This window comes from Fistularia commersonii, chromosome 17 (assembly GCF_037954325.1).
Source record: "Fistularia commersonii isolate RoL2024-O1a breed Wild chromosome 17, RoL_Fcom_v1.0, whole genome shotgun sequence".
NCBI lineage: Eukaryota > Metazoa > Chordata > Actinopteri > Syngnathiformes > Fistulariidae > Fistularia > Fistularia commersonii.
The window spans coordinates 14,488,049-14,507,213 of NC_141300.1; the positions used below are offsets into that span (position 1 = coordinate 14,488,049).

Here is a 19,165-nt window from a genome sequence, read left to right on the forward strand (position 1 = left end):
AAACATTCCTACTAAGGAAATGCAGCCAATCTCCTCTTTTCCCTCTCTTATTTTTAAAGTGATATGCACTCCTGTGCTGCAAGTCCAAATGGAGAGTAAAATGATAGCAGGGAAGGAAAGTGTAAAAACCCTATCCCATTTCTAAAAGGTATGCAAGCTACTTTTGCAAGCATCCAAGGACTGAACAAAGCAGTAACATGCATGTTGCCTCCTCTTAAAACATCCCACAATGACAAGACAATGACGGGGAATTGAAAATTGCAAACAACCACACATTCACACTCATTTCACCTGAAACCTGAATGAATCAATAACTAAGTATAACTATCTGTACAATGTCACTGTGATACAGATTATAAGGAATTGAATTGGACAATGCCTCTTTTTCATGACAGAAATGAGCAAATATCATTGTTGCTGAAAGCTATCATTGATGAACCTTGCTTTGAGAAATCTGCTAGATTATTTTTTTAATCTTCTTCGGGTTGAAATTTGACATTTAAAAAAAGGCAATAGTAATATCTGATGTGATTTAATTAGCATATGTAGTTAGTGCAGCATGAATAAATATTGTGATGATATATTACTTTGGATTTTGGTGACAACCCCAGCTCTTTGTCTGCACTTTCTCCTCTGGTATGTGCTACTTTCACACTCTACTCACACTATTTGCACTGAAGGAAGGTTCACAGTACAAACTCCCCAAAACTGTACAAATGATTTACCAGATCGTTTGTGCAATAAGCATGCATCTTCTCAAGTGACTTTATTTGAAAAACAACATTCACGGAGATTTTTTGCTTTACATCATCCAATCTCAGGCCCTTAATGTTGCCCTGAGAAACCCCAGAGGAATGCGAGGCATTTTGTCAGCGTGAATTTTCCAAACTGAGGCAGGGTTGGCTGGAGTTACACACCAAGGCAGGAGATATTCACTTCTCAGGGAGAGTAATTTATGAAGGGTGCAAATATTTGTTTGAGCTGGCAGTTAGGTACAACATTGCACAGTTCCCATGATTCTATGTGTGTGTAATTTCCCACTGAATCCTGGGAAAGGTCACACAGGCTCTGTGATGGAAACATTTAGCTCCAGAGCGTCAGCCGGTCAGCCATTACCACAGTAATTATTTGATGTTGTACAATCATATCTGTGATGATGACCAGTGCACATATGAGACGACCTCTGTTACTTCTTTTTCTTTTTTGATAACTAGAATTAATCCAAATATAATAATAACTAAGCCTCATTACTGAGTCAGTCCAAAGGTCATTACAGGCGACACTAAAAGGGAAACAGAAGGTCGACTTGAAAATGTCAAATTTTCACCATGTTAACATCTACTTTAAGTCACTCCTCTAAAACAGTTTTTTTCCTGTCTCCATCTCTCTTGCCCATATCATTTCAGACACCCTGATCTTCACCCGGTTAGGTTATTCTGTGCAGGCAAGTCAGATAGGCAGAGTTTGTCAGAGAGAGAAATGGGTCACGGTCTGTATAAATTCTCAAGAATCATCTTAACTGAGTCAATCTGGCATTCACTCAAAGAATTAGGTCCAAAGAATTCTCAGAAGTGTCCACGATACACAGATGCAGCCCCTGTTTTGACTATTTCTTTTTACTAACAATTTTATTTTGGATTTACACTTAACAGGATTCATTTGCTGTCATATCAATCAGGCAGAATCGGATAGAATGTGGCACTGTCGGAATATGTCACTGTGGCAGATTTGAGTTGACAGTCATGTATAGACTGGATCTAAAATTGAATTCAGCTAAGTCCAGTTTAATGTGATTGTTTTAGAGGTGCAAGCAGGAAAATCAATAGCAAAACACATTACGGCATGAGAAATAGATGAAGGCGATTTGTGTGTGTGTGTGTGTGTGTGTGTGTGTGTGTGTGTGTGTGTGTGTGTGTGTGTGTGTGTCTAATCAGGTCAAATATTTAAAGGTTTCCCCATTGATTTGTGTAGCTGGAATATTTACTTTGAAAATACGAACTGTGTATTCAACAACAAAGACCCCATGACAATGTAAAATCTTTGAAGTTTTGGGACATGAAAATCTATTACGTGCAGAATTCGACCAAGTTCCTGTGTTATATGTTGTCATATGTTTTAAATGCAAACGCTCGACACACATACACTCATAGAAGGAGTACTCAATCAAGAAAACATGCACATTCTCAAGCTAATCATTCTCTCCATTTTGCCTTGTGGAAGAATATTAATGAGGATTATTGTTACTGCAGAACGCCCACAGGAAAACAAGACTGGAGCAGCTCGACACTCTTTCTAGCCCTATTCACTAAAAGTGCTTTAAAATAGCCTTTACCAGTTTTTCACAATTTCAGGCTTCAATTTTCTTCCCGCCAACTTTCCTTTCAATTCCCGTTTCGCAAGCATTTGGCATAGTCAGATTCACCAAACTATGAATAAAAAGCCTCCTTATGAGCGAGTCACAATGTCTCTGTTCTCTCTTAGTGCCATAATCATAGTCTAACAAAGGACATAGATTGTGCTGGTATATCAAAAGGAGCATTTTGGGGTTTTGACATCCTGTCTTGGCTGCGTCTGAATACAGGAGTCCTTCCAAGCAACTAGCAATAGTTTGTTTTTTTGTTTGATTTTGTGTTTTTGTATGCAGATATTTCTGGGAATAGAGTAACGGAGATAATGGAAAAACCAAATCACTACGGACTGTGCATGAGAGTGAACACACAAACACCGGCGTTCATTGACTCGGGATGTTTTCACAGAAGACAGAGGAGTCCACTTTCACCATAGTTACCAGGCTAGCAAACTGTCTCCATAGTGAAAACGCATTATCAGCAGCTGACTGACTCCCGCTTCTGCTTACAAATAATACAATCTCTTTCTTGGACGGTTTTCCCCGGCAAAGCTTTGACTCAACAACAGCTGTACCAAACATCTATGGGTCTGCTGTAGGATTTTGGATGAGAAATAAATTGGGGAAAAAAAAAAAAAAGCAAAACCCACAAAGAGACAAGGGTGTGATTCGCTGTGGTGCTCTCCCCTCCCTGTCTCAAAAAAAATTCCTCCTCCTGAACTGCCTTGGGGAGAAAAGGGGGGTCCCCTTTCATGCTGAAGAAGACTAGGGGCCTATTATTCCTACCTTTTTCTTTCTGTCCTTCCCTCTTTCCCCTTCCTTTGTCTGTTTAATTGGACTGACTGACTACAGCCTTCTCACCTACAGTCCTACGGGCTCGATGAGATCACTGCGAATCAATACTCTTGCAAGGCAAAGAAGAGCTGCAGGGGTGAAAACTACTTGCTCAAGACAGCTTTTTGCTAATAGTAGTCTGGTATAACAAAGATATCTACATTTTTTTTTCCTTTGGTTTCGACATCTTGCAAAGCATGCCTTTGCTATCCTATCTCAAAGGTTCTTAAAGTAATCCTGACTCTAATATCCGCAAAATTAGACCATCCTTTTGATACGGCATAGACAAGATGTTTTAAAGGTTACAAGGAATGACTGCTATTCCTCTCTCACCACTTGCCAGGTTTGGAGGCTCGAATGGTAAATTACAGACACGCTATTGTCTGACTGAATTGCTACTCTGCTGATGAATGTGTGTGTGTGTGTGTGTGTGTGTGTGTGTGTGTGTGTGTGTGTCTTCTGACGTGCACGGGTCTCAGTCACTTTGCCCCTCCCATATTTACCCATACTCCCTTTCAGTGCTACTGACAACAACAAATCTCCTTGGGGAGTGTTTTAACATCCTAAATTCAGAACCCCCCCCCAAACACCAGACAAACAAATACGCACACACACACCACGCTCTTTCTCACAACATCCCTTTGTTTGTTTGTTTGTTTACACACTCTTTCACAGTAAAGGTTTGAGCAGTTAAATATGAGGATGATAATCCTAATTCAGACCCCTCACTCTAACAGTAATCTAAACAGAAAGCAACCTCTAATTGTAATTCCTTGAGCATGTCAGTACCAGTGTGATTTGTCAGAATTTCAACACGTAGACAGGCTGTACTGTACTGAATCTAAGGTATATCTAGGGTGATAAAGGACAGGAACAAGACACTTTGAGTCACAACTGTGAATATAGGAAGAAAAGGTAGTAAAGAAATGATACTTGGGGAGTGGAGGGTCACATTTCATCCCCTACCTTGTGTTGAGTACGGTTTTGTTGACTATGATGTGTCATTACTCTTACCTGTCACCAATGACAGTTATGTTCTACCACTTGAATTTATTCATTTTACCATGGTAGCATTACACATCCATCAAATGCCACTGATAAAGGCAAGTGATAGTTTATTTGCATCTTTTCTACCTCTGAAGTGGAAGGCTGTACATATACATACACACGCACACACACATAGATATATGTATGTATGTGTCTATATGTATATATATACATATTTGTATATATACTTATATGCATATATACGTGTGTGTGTATATATATATACACACACATATATACATACATACAAATATATATATATTATGGTGATGTGATATTCTCTATATATTTTTATATTTATATATTCTATATATATGTATCTCTTTGTGTGTGTGTGTGTACACACACATATATATAGATATATATATCTATATATATACCATAAAAAGTATTTAAAATATAAATATTAAGAGAGAGAGAGAAAAAACAGAGACAGAGAGAGAGAGAGAGAAAAACAGCGAGAACGAGAGCGAGAGAGAGAGCGAGAAAGAGAGAGAGAGAGAGAGAAGAGAGAGAGAGAGAGAGAGAGAGAGAGAGCCGTAGGGCAGTCTTAGTGGAGTTGCAGTGCGCTCTCATCATCTCAGTCTTTAAATGTGAGCTGGTAGTCTTAGGGCTTACGAAAATACCAAACACGTTTGATATTATGGCAACCGTTAGCCTTAAGTCACGGTAAAGATCAAATCAACAACCAAGAGATAAGCTCTAACAAAATCGGAAAAAGGACGACCGGTAGTAAAACAATTGCCGCAGCGATATTGGCGGCACAGACTGTATTTATTTGCGGTATGGATGGACGGGAACTGCAAAGGATGTCCCAAGGATTATGGACCGTCCAGAAAGAGGAGTGGATGGTGGAGCCGTGGGCAGAAAATCTCAGCCAGTGCACTGCCAACTCTCCAATGCATCGTGACCAAGTGGAGGACGAAAAGCTATAACAATACATTTTATTTATTATTGACGTTTATTGACATTGGAGTTACTCCACTTTCTTTTTATCTATTTTTTTTACCTTTATTTCATATATTCATATTTATTCTATACATTTATAGATGTTCACCTGCTCTAGGTTGCTATGATACCCCTTGTGCCCTCCATTGTCCCTCAGAGACAAATAAAGTTTCTTTGATTCTTATTGTTGGACTGAATAAGCACGACATTGCATGTGGATAAATTATTGCTGAAAGAATCTAGCAAATGTTTTTCATGAGTCTTTTCAAAATCTTTACAAAGTGTTTAGATGAGAGACCCACAGTCTTGGGTCTCAGCCTAGTCAAATTGTAGTAAGACTACCCTGAGACTCAAGACTCTAAAAACCAGTCTTGAGATGTCAGCTGGTATGAGTTGATAGTTTTACATTAGTCTTTTCAAAATCTTTATTCTTAAGTTGTAAGCCCAGCCTAAGACGAGGGAAAACTGAGCCACATATGCGCAAAGACTTGAGACTACCAGTTCACACTTGAGGACTGAGATGACGGGAGCACACTGCGACTCTGGTAAGATTCTGCTGCGACTCTTAGGATTTCCTTACAATTCCTGTACGACTGCCAGTTTTAAGTCCGCGACTGGAAAAAATCACAAGGTATAATGCAATGAGTTACCTAACATGACAAGTCAGGGCAGGAAAGTGAAAGAATTTTAGTGGTTCGGATGGAACTTTACAAGGTAAAGTCGTGACCTCGATCACGGAAATTCAGACCAACAGTCCGATATTTTTATTCACTTTTTAGACCCATGTAGTGATTAAAAAAGCTCTGCAAAGAACCATTTAAAACCAGTATCTTTCTCCCTCTGCATGGGAAGCTGCTGCACATTCGTTTGTTCAGCCACTTAAAACAACTGAATACAAATCACAACAAGAAAGTCTTTCTCAATCAGTCTGCGTGCAGCTGGTTGTGAGGAGGATTCGAAATAATCAGGGGTGAGACCTCCCTCTTGCACTTGTTTCTGTGTCTGATTTTGTGTATTGCATTTACTTCTTTGAATAGGATGAGACTCATTTTTAAATTCAAGAGCATAACTTAAGTGGCAGTGTGACATCAAATTACAGTTTAATAATTTTATTTTTTCCCAATTTCTATCATACCATTATAGAACCACTTTGTACAGTCTAATGTGTTAAATTGAATTAAATGAGCCACTACGCAACACTGACAAAAATCCTGGACCCAAACACATTCTAGGTAAATTCCGTGAAAATTCAGAGATAGCAAGTGGAATCAAATCTTTGGTATATCATTGACAGAATCAATACAAGGAAATGACAATTTATTGGACAGAAAACAGAAAACTAACTTGCTAAATTTAAATGATTCTCTAAATGCTTTCATGATCAACAAATCGATTAGAAATTACAAAATCTTTCAGACTCAACATGCTGGTTCTGAAAAAACATGAATACTAATCCTGTCTTAAAATCTGACACCTATGCTTCTCAAATGTCTTGCCTCAATGCAACCTGATAATAAAAGAAGCGTGTTTATGAAAATTTGGCAAGCATTTATAGAGGGTATGTATCCCACGGGCAACATCTGACTCGCCAAACTATTTTCTTTGAATATTTTAAGTATTTTCAATCAATATTGTAGCGTTTTAGTCAGGGAAACACCCATGTGACGGTCTGTTTATTCAGCAATAGCTGTTAATGAGCAAGCCTGCAAGACAACTAACTGTTCCCGCTCAATGCCAGGTAAAAAAAAAAAAAAACAAGATTCATTGCAACCCAAACCACACCCACAGCATTCCCAGAAACACCAAAAACACACAGAAAACAAGCATCAACATAAAAATTGATATATACAGCATTGAATTTAGAAACTCCTTTTTTCCTTTTGCTCATTTTGTATGGATGATTCCATACAAAATAATATTGGTACATATTTATGACCATTAATGATTTTAAAGTTGAAATAAAATGCCCCAAAAATAACAATTTAAACTGCAATTTTCATTTTAAAAATTAAATGAGAAATGTGGCCCGCCAGCCAAAATAATTGCCCGCCCCTGGTATATAGCGAGCATAATAAAGTATGTCTGTAAATACTGATATTTTTATATCAGTGACTTAATTTTTTTTACTTTCACAGTAACTTACTTTTTTGTACTTAATTTTTTGTAAGTCGCTTTGGATAAAAGCATCTGCCAAATGACTGTAGTGTAATGTAATGTAATGATATTTAAGCTTTTCTTACAAAATACCCATAATAAGAAAGCTGTGATACCTTGCAAGTTGATTGAGTGTTTGTGTTCGAGACTCTAGAATCAGTATACATGATCAATCATACTGAAAGGCATTTTCCAGGAAGTTTAAGCAGGATTTAGAAGTCACATTCATTTAGAAGCTTGTGAATTAAACTTCTGCCAAACTGTATCAAGTGGGAAGACATGATTTCAGGAACATGTTTAATTCAACTGGATTTGATGAGTAAACAGAGGCTGCAAACCAAGCTCACTCATCACCTGTGCATATTCTCCAGTTAAGTCTGATTCTCTTCACACTAGAGCCGAGACTCCTCAGACAAAAAAACTCAGAGGGGAAATCTCTCTCTCATACACACACACACACACACACACACACACACAGACTTACACTCTCTGCTCTGAACGTGTACCGTTTTCTTGTAATGAAAACAAGTTGATAGAGAAGAAGTGACTCATTTGGCAGGTTGCAGCCTGCCTTTAACAAAGGACATAAAGGTTAACTTTGCAACAGACATTCCATGTCTGTCTCTTGCTTAAACAATTCTATTCAACCAGCCCACGCTTAAAACCAATCCTGCGTGGCTTTTCTTGATGAAAGGCCCTTCCTTGTGCCTCAAGTCAGCACAGCAGTGTTGACAGTGACAAGCAAACAAGCAGGACTCAACGGCAAACCTTTCCCTGCAACCTTGAAAAGCGAGGACGGCAGGGGAATACTTTGGCATCGACACAGACATACTTAGCGGTGGAAGGATTGACAGACTCAGACTGACAGGAAGACTGTCACACAGATGTATTGTCCACTGTACAGATTAAAAGCTTTGCCGCTGACTTGCTCTCCGCCAACTCAAATCCAATACTGTCCCTCGGATTAGCCAAGATCCTTCGTCAATCCCATCCACACAAAACAGCGCGGGGAGACTCAAAGAGAGAGGACAAAGTACAAGGAAGGAAGGAAAGTGGGAATAAACGGGATGTTACGCCTTACCCTCTCCCCGCTATTCCTTCGCAGAGTCCCTACGGGCAGTTTGAGCATCAATCTGCGGGTTCTCCCGGGCGTCACTGCACCCTGGACCACCATGGTGCGCTCCACAGTGTGCGTATCCGCGGGGGAGAGTACATGTGTGCGAGTTTGCGAGGTGCTTCCCCTTGCCGTCCCGTCCAGCCTGGCAGCTTTGTTCATGCAAGCTTGTGAGCTGCTTCGTGTTATAAAAAAAAAAAAAGAAAAGAAAAGAAAAGGAAAGCGCGGGGTGTGTTTTGTAGCGGCTTTCCAGCTTTATGTCCCTCTGCCCGCCTGTGTTTCCATGTTAGCTAAAAGCTCTGGCCGCTCCGCTCGGCTCCGCTCTACTTCTTGCGAGGTGGAGAATGTGAAACGTGAGGGATCGTGCTTTGTTTCCCTTCTTCTCCCTCACTGTCTCTAACTCTGGCAGACCCTCCACCCCCTTCTCCATTCTTCTCTTCCTTCAGTAGGATGCTTAACCAGGTCACTGGAGTAACATGACGTACTAGCTGTTATTAGCATACGCACTCATTTCACGTGACCCAATAATAATGTGTGAGCGCAGATTCACTTGCGCATGCGCATAAGAAAGAGCGCTGCTCCTCGCAAAAGATCACATGTGGAACCTCAAAAGGAATATAGGATTTTTTGCCATCTGGTGGGGAGATTATCTTTGAAAGCCCACATTCGGCTTTCTCTCCGTGCACTGTCTGGATTAGAATACAATAACGAGTGGGGTCGACACACACACACACACACACATACTGTACAGAACTGCAATCAAGCACACATTATTCTCATGCGTGTTTATTGTATGCATGCAGGGAAAGCCTATGAGCCTTTGACCAGAAAGACATATTTCATCATAGCAGCTGCAACTCAGGTCTGTATTCAGCTGAGTCAGTCCCCTGTTTCCACTATAACGGTGCTCATATATCCATTAAGTGCTATTGCACTCATGAATTAAAGCTGCCCCTAGAGTGACTTACAGTTATATTCACTATCATCACTTGTCACTGAGCTCTGTTTGCTTCTGCACACCAACATCAAACTGCCAGCTGATTAACTAAAGTGGATCAAAGCATATGCATAAACATATGCAGGCACACATGGTCTGTAAGTGCAAATGCATGCACACTGGCTATTCTGGTTACAGTAGCCTATGCTGCATCACAAGCAGTAAGACGCACGTCAGTTACCACACTCGTGTTTTTGTGTTGGTTCATTAAGCCCACAATTTGAGTTGAAGTTGAAACCAACAATTGCCCGCTTTGCTCACTATAATTTCTTGAAATAGTGAGCCAAATAGCGTCAGTGATATGATACTGTATGTAACGCCTACCACAGACACAATACGCACATACACATCCGAATACTTTGCTCTACAGCTACACGGTGTGCAGCGAGAAATCATCTGCAGTGGTAATCCCCAGTAAGCATTATTTATTCAATACTCACATCAGTGTGTGACTGGCTTTGCCCTACATGAGAAACATCAGAGGTTTATTTTTAAACTCAGCTGCCATGGCTTCTGCCCAAACAGGTATACGTCAATCTAGATTAAATACAGACTCCCCTTAATAATAGATGTATTTGCATTATGGCTTTATTTTTACTGTTTTATTACATGTGATGCACCGATCAATTGCTACAACAAATCAATGACTGTAAGACAAAACAATATTGCAGTCATACGCAGTTCATCTTTACAGTAAACTGAGCAGTTAAATAGGGGTTTTAGCGAAATCCTTTTTGCTTTAAAATATTTTGTTTCACAAGTCAGGGAGATCATAAGAAACCTTTTCCTAAAATAATCTTGATTAAAGGTTGAAGAAAATCACAAATTTCCTGTTTTCTGGCAGCTGCGCAAAAGAGCATTCAAATTTAAGCAAATGTGAATTAAGTCCGGTATTTAAAAATATATCTACAAGAGCTCGCACAATGTGCACGTAAACTACAAATATCTGGTACAAACATGGAAGACTCTTAAATGCCTTCTTGAACTGAATCATCTCACACACTCAAAATGAACTGCCACTGGTGAAAAGCAATGGGTAATACAGTAAGAAAGAATAAAAAGGACAAGGTGAAAAAGCAAGAGTGTGCAAAGAAATTCTCCGGATGGTTTTACTTTTGTGTTTATTTTAAGTGCTTGTTGACCTAGTCTCTTTTCACAGACGTGACTAAAGCAGTAGAATTCTGGCATTAATGTATCCTGATAATTTACCCCGATAACCCAGTCAGTGTGTGCCCACGGCTTTCTGAGTCATCCTGATCGTCCTGCTGCTCACTTGTGTTTCTTGTGTGTGGGCTTGGAGAAACCCTCAGGCTGGACTCCCTCTCTATCCATAGCGCGCAAGATCCTTGAATATTTATGCTTTCAGAGTATACGAATGACAAAAGACAGACGTAGACTATTGCTCTTAAAACAGGGTCATTTGTCCCTAGCAACCGTACCAAGACAGAACAACAGCATGAGCTTCTCAGCACCTAATTGTGTGCAAGTATTTTCTCTCTATCTCTTGAGAAGGAGATGAGCACCAAATAGGTCCTCCCATCCTTCATCAGGCCAGAACCAATCATAATGACTTCTCCACAGGGGCGCCTCCACTTCAATTATCATCCCCTCAGTGGTGTTGGTGTAAGAGGGTCTGGGAAACACTTTAAACTGCTTAGAGAGATAACATATTGCCTGTGAAATTTTCAGTAAATTAGGGCATTTATATGACTCATTGTGAAAACTAGGGCACAGTATTTATATTTGAGAAAGATTCGGGGGCGGTTGTGGCTCAGTCGGTAGAGCCGTCCCTGCGGTTGAAACGTTGTTAATTCAATTCTCGATTCCTCCGGTCTGAATGCAGAAGCGTCCTTGGGCAGGACACCGAACCCCCGGTTGCGCCCGATGGTCGGTTCAGCAGCTTAAATAGCAGCTCTGCCGCCATCCTGAGTGTGTATGAATGGGTGAATGTCATCCAATCTGAAGCAGTTTGAAACTGACTAAAGCACTACATAAGTGGAGACTTTGTTTATTTTAACACAGGGACATGTTGTTCTGGTCAGACTGTTGCTGAGCCCAACATTTGCTCAACCTGCTTTGCTCATGCCTCTTTCAACATGATAAGCACTTTAGTCATTAGCACTAAAGAAATCCATACATTGATAAGTGGCAGACTAACACAAAATTAACATTGACTGCCATACATTGATTTTTTTCTTTCGACATTTTCAAGAGGATGAAATGGTTGCATCAATTTTCTCAGCTTACCCTTGTCCCGCTCTCAACGCCCAAAAGACACATGTTGCATACAAACAGCTCTTTAAGCATCTTCTCAATTATGCACCCTGTCAAGTCAATGTCATCATTTTCTGAAATTCTTGCCGATTTTACACTGAGAATATGGCAGAATTCATGAATTGAACATGACCGAACCATCTCAGTCTGGCTTCTCTGACACTTCTCTCCAAAACATCTAACATGTGCTGTCCCTCTGGTGGACTAATTCCTGATCCTATCCGTCCTTGTCGCTGGCAAAGGGAACCTCAACATCTCCATCTCTACCACCTCTAGCTCTGCCTCCTGTCTTTTCATCATCACTGTTAGAAATTGCCGCACCACTTACCAATACAATGTCACTTTACATATTTTGAAGCAGTTGCATTTGAACACACTAGACAGACTTCAGTCAACAATTGATGGAAAAAAAAACTGGCCCAAAATGTTCTGAACCTGTTGGACAGGAGAGAAACTGTACTGTATTACTGGATCTCAGACATAATATCATCATTGGCTCGGAAAGAAACACCTCTAAATGTTATATGTCTGTTTTGAAAACAGAATACTCCCTTAAGGAAGCTTGCTTTTTTTGTTTGCAGATGGGACTCCAGCAAGCCAAAAATGTTTATTTCACAATGGTATAGCTATTGAATAATGATAATGTTGATCTTTGGAGTGCTTTCAAATAAGCCTTGACTTTGCAATGCAGTTCTGTCTGCCACTAGGCATCTTCGTCAAAAAGCAAGAGGGTAGATGTTTATCAAAAACACGTTGGTGAGCTATTCAGTATCCAAAGCAAAGTTAGCAGGGATGGTAGGGTTGAACTTTGGATAAACATTCAACTGTTGGATTGAAACAGATATATTTCTGGAAGGCAAGAGGATCCAAAATTTAGTTGGAATTCTCAGAATAACCTGCCGTCTCCAAATTGCGTCCAGGGTTTTTTCATTGGATGGAGATCAGGGTGCTCAGTTAAAATTGTGTTTTTTACAGGAATTTATTTTGGCAATAATTTTTTATATCTTTACAACCTGAAGACCACGCCATCATCTATTTTCTCCAACAAATATTTGAAATATATATTTCAATTCCAAATGCCTTTACTCAAGATTGGTGTTTCGTCTTTAAGCCCACAACCCCAGTGAATATTGAAAAAGAAAATAGTATTCTAATGTAGAGCCTTTGCAAAAGAAATTATACACTGTGTTAGAATATTTCAGGAACAAATAGCATTTGTAAATAATGGGAATGGGAATTTTTATATCTTTTCAAAGCACTTACCTTAAATAACCCAGGAAAGGTCTTTAAATACTGCCCCAAATAATTACAATGGCTTTATCTGAGAACTGTCTACATCCATTTAATTGTAAAGCCATCATGTCTGAATGGAATTAGAATTACAATATATCATTCAATTGGGCCAATAAGTATGCTATTATGAAAGCAGCAGCAGACTTGAATGAAAACTAGATTTGGAGTTTGCGCCACTGAATAGCAGATGAGGCCTCTGAATTATACACCTCTGAATTATTAGGTCTCTGGTGTGTCTCCTCTGTGCTGACATCAGAATTTACATGCAAAGGCGGAATAATAACAGCTTGTTATACAGTTTATTTGCACATTTGACCTGAATCAAGTGAATTATATTACTATACATATCAATCTCTTGTACAGGGCATGTTTGTGCAAGCAATAGAGGGGATGAAGAAGTGATGGGGAGCTTTGGTTTCCAGGACAGGAACACAGAGAGACAAATGGTGGTAGACTTTGCAAAAAAGATGGGGATGGCTGTAGTGAATATGTTTTTCCCAGAAAAGACAGAAACATAGGGTAACTTATAAGAGCAGAGGTAGGAGCACACAGGTAGAATATATCTTGTATAGATAATATCATTTGAAGGAGATAAGTGACTGTAAAGTAGTAGTAGGTGAGAGTGTAGCCAGACAGCGTAGGATGGTGGTTTGTAGGATGAGTCCGCTGACAGGAAAGATAAAGGCAGAGCAGAGGGCGTAATGGTGGAAGCTGAAAGGGGAGAAGTATTGTACAGTTGTCAGATAGGAGTTGAGAAAGGCTCTGGGTGGTCAGGGAAAGCTCCCAGATGACTGGACAACTACGGCTAATGTGATCAAGGAGACAGGTGGGAGAGTTCTTGGGGTGTTGTCTGGAAGAAAAATAGATAAGGAGACTTGGTGTTGGAATGAGGAAGTGCAGGAGTATGTATAGAGAAACAGATTAGAAAAGAAGATGTTGGACACTAAGGGGACTGAAGAGAACAAAAAAAAGAGTACAGGGAGATACAGCGTGAGGTAAAGTAGCAAAGGCCAAACAAAGGGCGTATGATGACTTGTATGCTCGGTTGGACGGTAAGGGAGGAGAGATTCATACATGTTTGCAAAACAGGGAGATAGAGATGGAAAGGATATACAGCAGGTTCGGGCAGTTTCGGCTAGAGAAGGAAACCCATTGACAGATGCTGAAAGAGTGATGGGAAGATGGAAAGAGTACTGAATCAATGAGGAAAATGAAAGAGAGGGAAGGGTAGAAGAGGTGACTATTGTGGACCACAAAGTTGCAGTGAGTAGTAAAGGTGAAGTGAGGCAGGTATTGAAGAGGATAAAGAGTGGCAAGGAAGTTGGTCCTGATGAAATACCTGTGGGGGTATGAAAGTGTCCGAGTGAGGCAGCGGCAGTTTCTGGTCAGATTATTCAACACTATCTCTGAGACAGAGAAGATGCTGGAGAAATGGAAAAGAAGTTTGATGGTGACCATTTTAGGAATAAGGGAGATGTGCAGAATTGCAGTGACTATAGAGGGATCATGTTGATGAGCCATACAACGAAGAAATGGGAAGGAGTCGTGGAAACCAGACTGAGAGTAGAAGTCAGCATTTGTGAGCAGCAGCATGGTTTAATGCCTTGAAAGATTACTACAGATGCAGCATTTGCTTTGAGAATGCAAGTAGAGAAGGTCAGAGAATTTCAGAGGGAGGTCCATTGTGCCTTTGTAGACATAGAAAAAGCACACGGCAGGCCAGAGGAAGGAACTAAGGTACAGTATGAGGAAGTCTGGAGTAGCAGAGAGGTATGTTAGACTGGTGCAGGACATGTATGAAGGTCAAAGGGCGCTGCATTATCCCTTTGCACTGTCCAGAGCAATGGACAGTGTGGAAAAGAGATGAAGAAGCGTGTTCCAAGCAGGTTGGAACGGGTGGAGAAAAGTATCTGGGATAATGTGAGATAGAAGAATTATAGATTCAACTTTATTGTCATGACACATGTAAGGATACAGAGTAACGATATGCATTTAGCATCTAATCAGAAGTGCAGTATTTACAAAATAAATGCATTTTTTCTTACCTCTGGTCCAAGTAGAGGTGGATAAGATATGAGCAGAATATGTACAGCTAGCGCAAGTATGGTGGATAATGGTTATGCGCAGATTATGTACAAATAGGCAGTGATTAACAGATGGCTATCAATATACTGATGGAATTATAAACATACGGATGTCTTATGGTACGCTAAGAATGGGTACTATAGAGATGTTATATAAACAATTATATAGAATTTTACAGAATATACAAGTAAAAATAGTGTAACCAAATGAGCAGCTACCAGATGCTATTGAAGAGAATATGCTATAACCAGTTATACAGCTATGAGAAATATCAGCCAGAATAAAAGGAAAGGTGTACAAGATGCTGTATGGTTTAGAGCAGAGGTGGCTAAACTTTTTCCAGTGAGGGCCACATATAGAAAAATATAAAAGGGACTGGGCCACTCACTGGTGGTCAGGTATATAAAGTCACTTCTATTGTATCAAGATTAGCAAAATCAATAAAATGCTAGTTAACTATGATTTTTAATTGCATATGGTTAAAGTAAAAATAACAGCATACATCACAGCTTTCTATTTATTTTACTACCAAAAGGGTAAATGTTATCTGCAGTGAAATTTCAGTTTCTCTGAAAACCGTCAGACTGAGTCACATGAAATGGCTCACAGCAACATCAATCTCTTCAATATTCAAAACAGAACATAAAAAATGTACAACATAATAATACAGCATGAAGAGATTTAACTGCAAGTTTCATTGTGTGGGACATATTCAATTATATTTTTAGAATTTGCTGCGAGCCAATTAAAAATAGACCATGGGCCGAATTTGGCCCGCGGGCCGTAGTTTGGACACCCCTGGTTTAGAGACTGTGACGCTGAAGAAAAGACAGGAAGCAGAGCTGGAGAAAGCAGAGATGAAAATGTTGCGTCTCTTTTTGGAAGTGATGAGGACGGATATGATCAGGAATGAGTCCGTCAGAGGGACAGCACATGTTAGATGTTTTAGAGGGAAGGTCAGAGAAGCCAGAGAGAGGAGGGATAGTGAATACACTGGTAGAAAACCCGAAATAAAAAAAGGAAGATCAGTCTCTTCTCTCTCTATCCTTTAATCGTCGCTCTTATTCATATTTATACTCATATTTATTAATACTGTCAATGTTGCACTACTGTGACAAAAGAATTTCCCCTATAGGGATCAATATCTTGTATTACAAGCTTACAAGGAAAATTAATAATGATACTGCAAACAGAAGTGTTACATAACGCAACACAAAATACACCATGTTGATAGCTTTTATTGGAAAAAAAAAACATATAGAGCAGCGTAGTTCAGGAATAGTATGGCGTACTATAATTTTAGTGGGGAAAGAGACTAAGCTCCCGCTATCGCTGCGTCACAGTGTTTGTGCTCCTGCCAGCCTCAAGTCTCTCAGAGACCACAGGCCTTTTGTGACAGTCCTGGTCTCCCAGAGATAAGAACTACATGCTGCTGAAAAGAGCAGAGCAGCTGTGATGGAAACAGCCCAGTCCAGCTGAGGTCCTCATCTGTTAAATATGACTGAAAAGACAGGGGGGGTTGGAAGAAAAAAAACGAAAAGGGAGGAAGAGGAGCCAGAGAAAGGAGGTTTAATTCTACCTTCAGGGCCTACAGGAAAAAAAAAAAAAAAAAAGACGTGTCGGGGAGCAGTTGGTGTGGTACACAAAGGGGATATTCAAATTAAACTACACATGAAATTAATGCATTTTTAATCATGATGCTTTATTTCCTGACATGACTCACAGCCTTTATGAATGACACCGAAGCAACTGGGCAACAAAGATCTCTCTCTCTCTCTCTCTCTCTCTCTCTCTCTCTCTCTCTCTCTCTCTGTGTGTGTGTGTGTGTGTGTGTGTGTGAGAGAGTGTATGTTTGTCAGAGCATGTTTGTGTGGCTCTTACAGAATACAAAGCTCAGTGGACAAGCAATACAATGCACAATAGCTTCGACAGGAACTGATATGTTGACATGAAAAGACATTCTGTCATGGAAATCAAGCTAAAGTTGCACTTTATCACTGGTTTTTGGCTAAAAATGAACAAATGCAGTAGTTTTTATTAGGTCTTGCAGTGATTTAAATTTAACCTCAACATACTTTTGTGGCAATGTCAACTGCTTCTTTGTGATAGAAGTTGACTGGCATTAACATACTAAAATCTGGCTTTAACATTGAATGTCAAAGAATTACATTTAAAATATATTGCACTTTCACCGGGGGTCTCTACAGTACAACAAACTCGGCAACTGAACAATGACCCAATTTTATTCGAGTGAATGAGGTTGTAAAGGAAGTTCCTTCCTCTGGCATATCTGAATCATTCATATGACCTGTACTGATGAAAAATAGCTGAAAAACTATTTCCATGGTTGCTCGCTTAGTTACTGCTTTAAGCCAAAAGATTGTACTTCCCAGCTTAATCGCAATTTGAGAGAAGATAATCACTGTCATTATTGTTAAGATCCTTAATGGCCATTTAATGATGTCTGTTTCTGCACATAGCAGTGTTTGTTCACATCAGCTGAGCACATGCTCCATCCATTTATTCTTCATATAATGTATTATTCAAGTGGTGAAATATATTTGATGTCTGAAATATTTCTACCATCGGTCGTTATTCCTGGAAAAAACATGAAGTGACCCTGCTTAAACTTGACAGTGCACAGAAAATAACATTGAAATAACTGGTCCCTATTTCAAATTCATTTTTTTGTGGTTTCTAGTATTGATAGTGTGAACTCAAAACCAAATGTAAGCATGGTAAACAATCAAATTGAAATGGGTGGAGCCAGTTTTGACATTTCTCTACAAATAGCAGCCAAGTAACCTCGTTTTCAGACCGTCCACCAATTAGAGAAATAAATAAATTAGCAGTGTAATTATGGCCCCGAGGTAAATGGCGCGGACGGACCATTTTCCTGACTCCCACTTTACCATCCCACATGCAGAGCACGAATAATAGAAAATAGTGCTGTAGCCACAAACACTAATCTTCATTGTAAGTCACAAATCACCCATTCAGGGTCTGCAATTCCCCAAATCTCCAAAATAAGCAAACAACATCGACTCCCCTCAGTTATGGAATTGTGCTGTCACACTCTTAGAATCATAGTATATGGGCGGAAGGGCAGATTACTCTTCTTTTCAACAATACTGAGGGGAAACAAATGCCTAACGACCAAACTCATCACACAAACAACATGATAAAATCGAGTATTCTTCAGACTTAGTAGACTATTTATGTTTTTTGCATGTGTATATGTTTTTCCAGTGTCTACGTGTTTATGTAAATGTTTGTGCTTGTAAGATGCATCACAGAACAGTTATTTTTTTTCTTTCAAACAGTGACTTCTGTATGCCACAGGGCCCTGAATAGTGCATCATTGTAGTAATATATATCTCTATATTATCGACGATATATCTGATCTTTTTTTTTTTTGTGAAAAATTTAATTGTCAATTAAAATAATTGAATTGACTGGCAAGAAGTTACCTATATATGCAAAAATTATCAAAACTATAGTCAGGAAATATGGAAATAAGCAACCAAATAAGCAACCAAAAGAGGTTTCATGTAACATCAGTAAAAGAACCAAGCTTTCAAAATATACATTCAAATACAACTAAACTAGTTGCCACATATATAAACAATCTGGAGTGATTTTCCACATACAATCAGATATTTGAATATCAAAAGAATATGTTCTCCCGAACATTATCAACACAGACATACAAAAATATTCTTAAAAAACATACAGTATGGGCAGTAAACCCAACACAGTTGCAGGAGCAATTTTATATTTTTCAGGATACATTTTAGTCTGTTTTTGATGAAAGGTGCAACACAAGTTAGACACGAAAAAATGCTGCATCTGACTGATTTTCCCAATATTAACAGCTTTACAGGTTTACCATTGTAAACAATTGAAATCCACACACGACCCACAAAGTTTGAAGTCAGATAGTCAGAAGATTTTCTCCATGCAGGCTCGTGATCCAATATGAACAACACAAACGACATATAAAGGTCACCGATTCAACAATTTGCTGTAATCTTACAGCATTGATAAATGAGGAAGTCAACAAGAGTTATTC

The 19,165-nt window shown here is 39.4% G+C and overlaps 1 protein-coding gene across 6 annotated transcripts in view; it reads right to left on the minus strand.

Moving 5' to 3' along the window:
- frmd4a (FERM domain containing 4A) overlaps positions 1 to 19,165 on the minus strand; it is a 104,530-nt gene that overhangs the window by 49,391 nt on the left and 35,974 nt on the right. For 4 of the 6 annotated variants that reach the window (XM_086162771.1, XM_086162777.1, XM_086162770.1 and 1 more), the window contains exon 1: positions 8,412 to 8,878. The exons of the other annotated variants lie outside the window; for them this stretch is intronic. In XM_086162771.1, coding sequence (XP_086018897.1) covers positions 8,412 to 8,606 — 195 coding nt within the window. In that variant the 5' untranslated portion in view covers positions 8,607 to 8,878. Of the gene's footprint in view, positions 1 to 8,411; positions 8,879 to 19,165 lie in introns of those variants that run through there. 6 annotated transcript variants of the gene reach the window in all.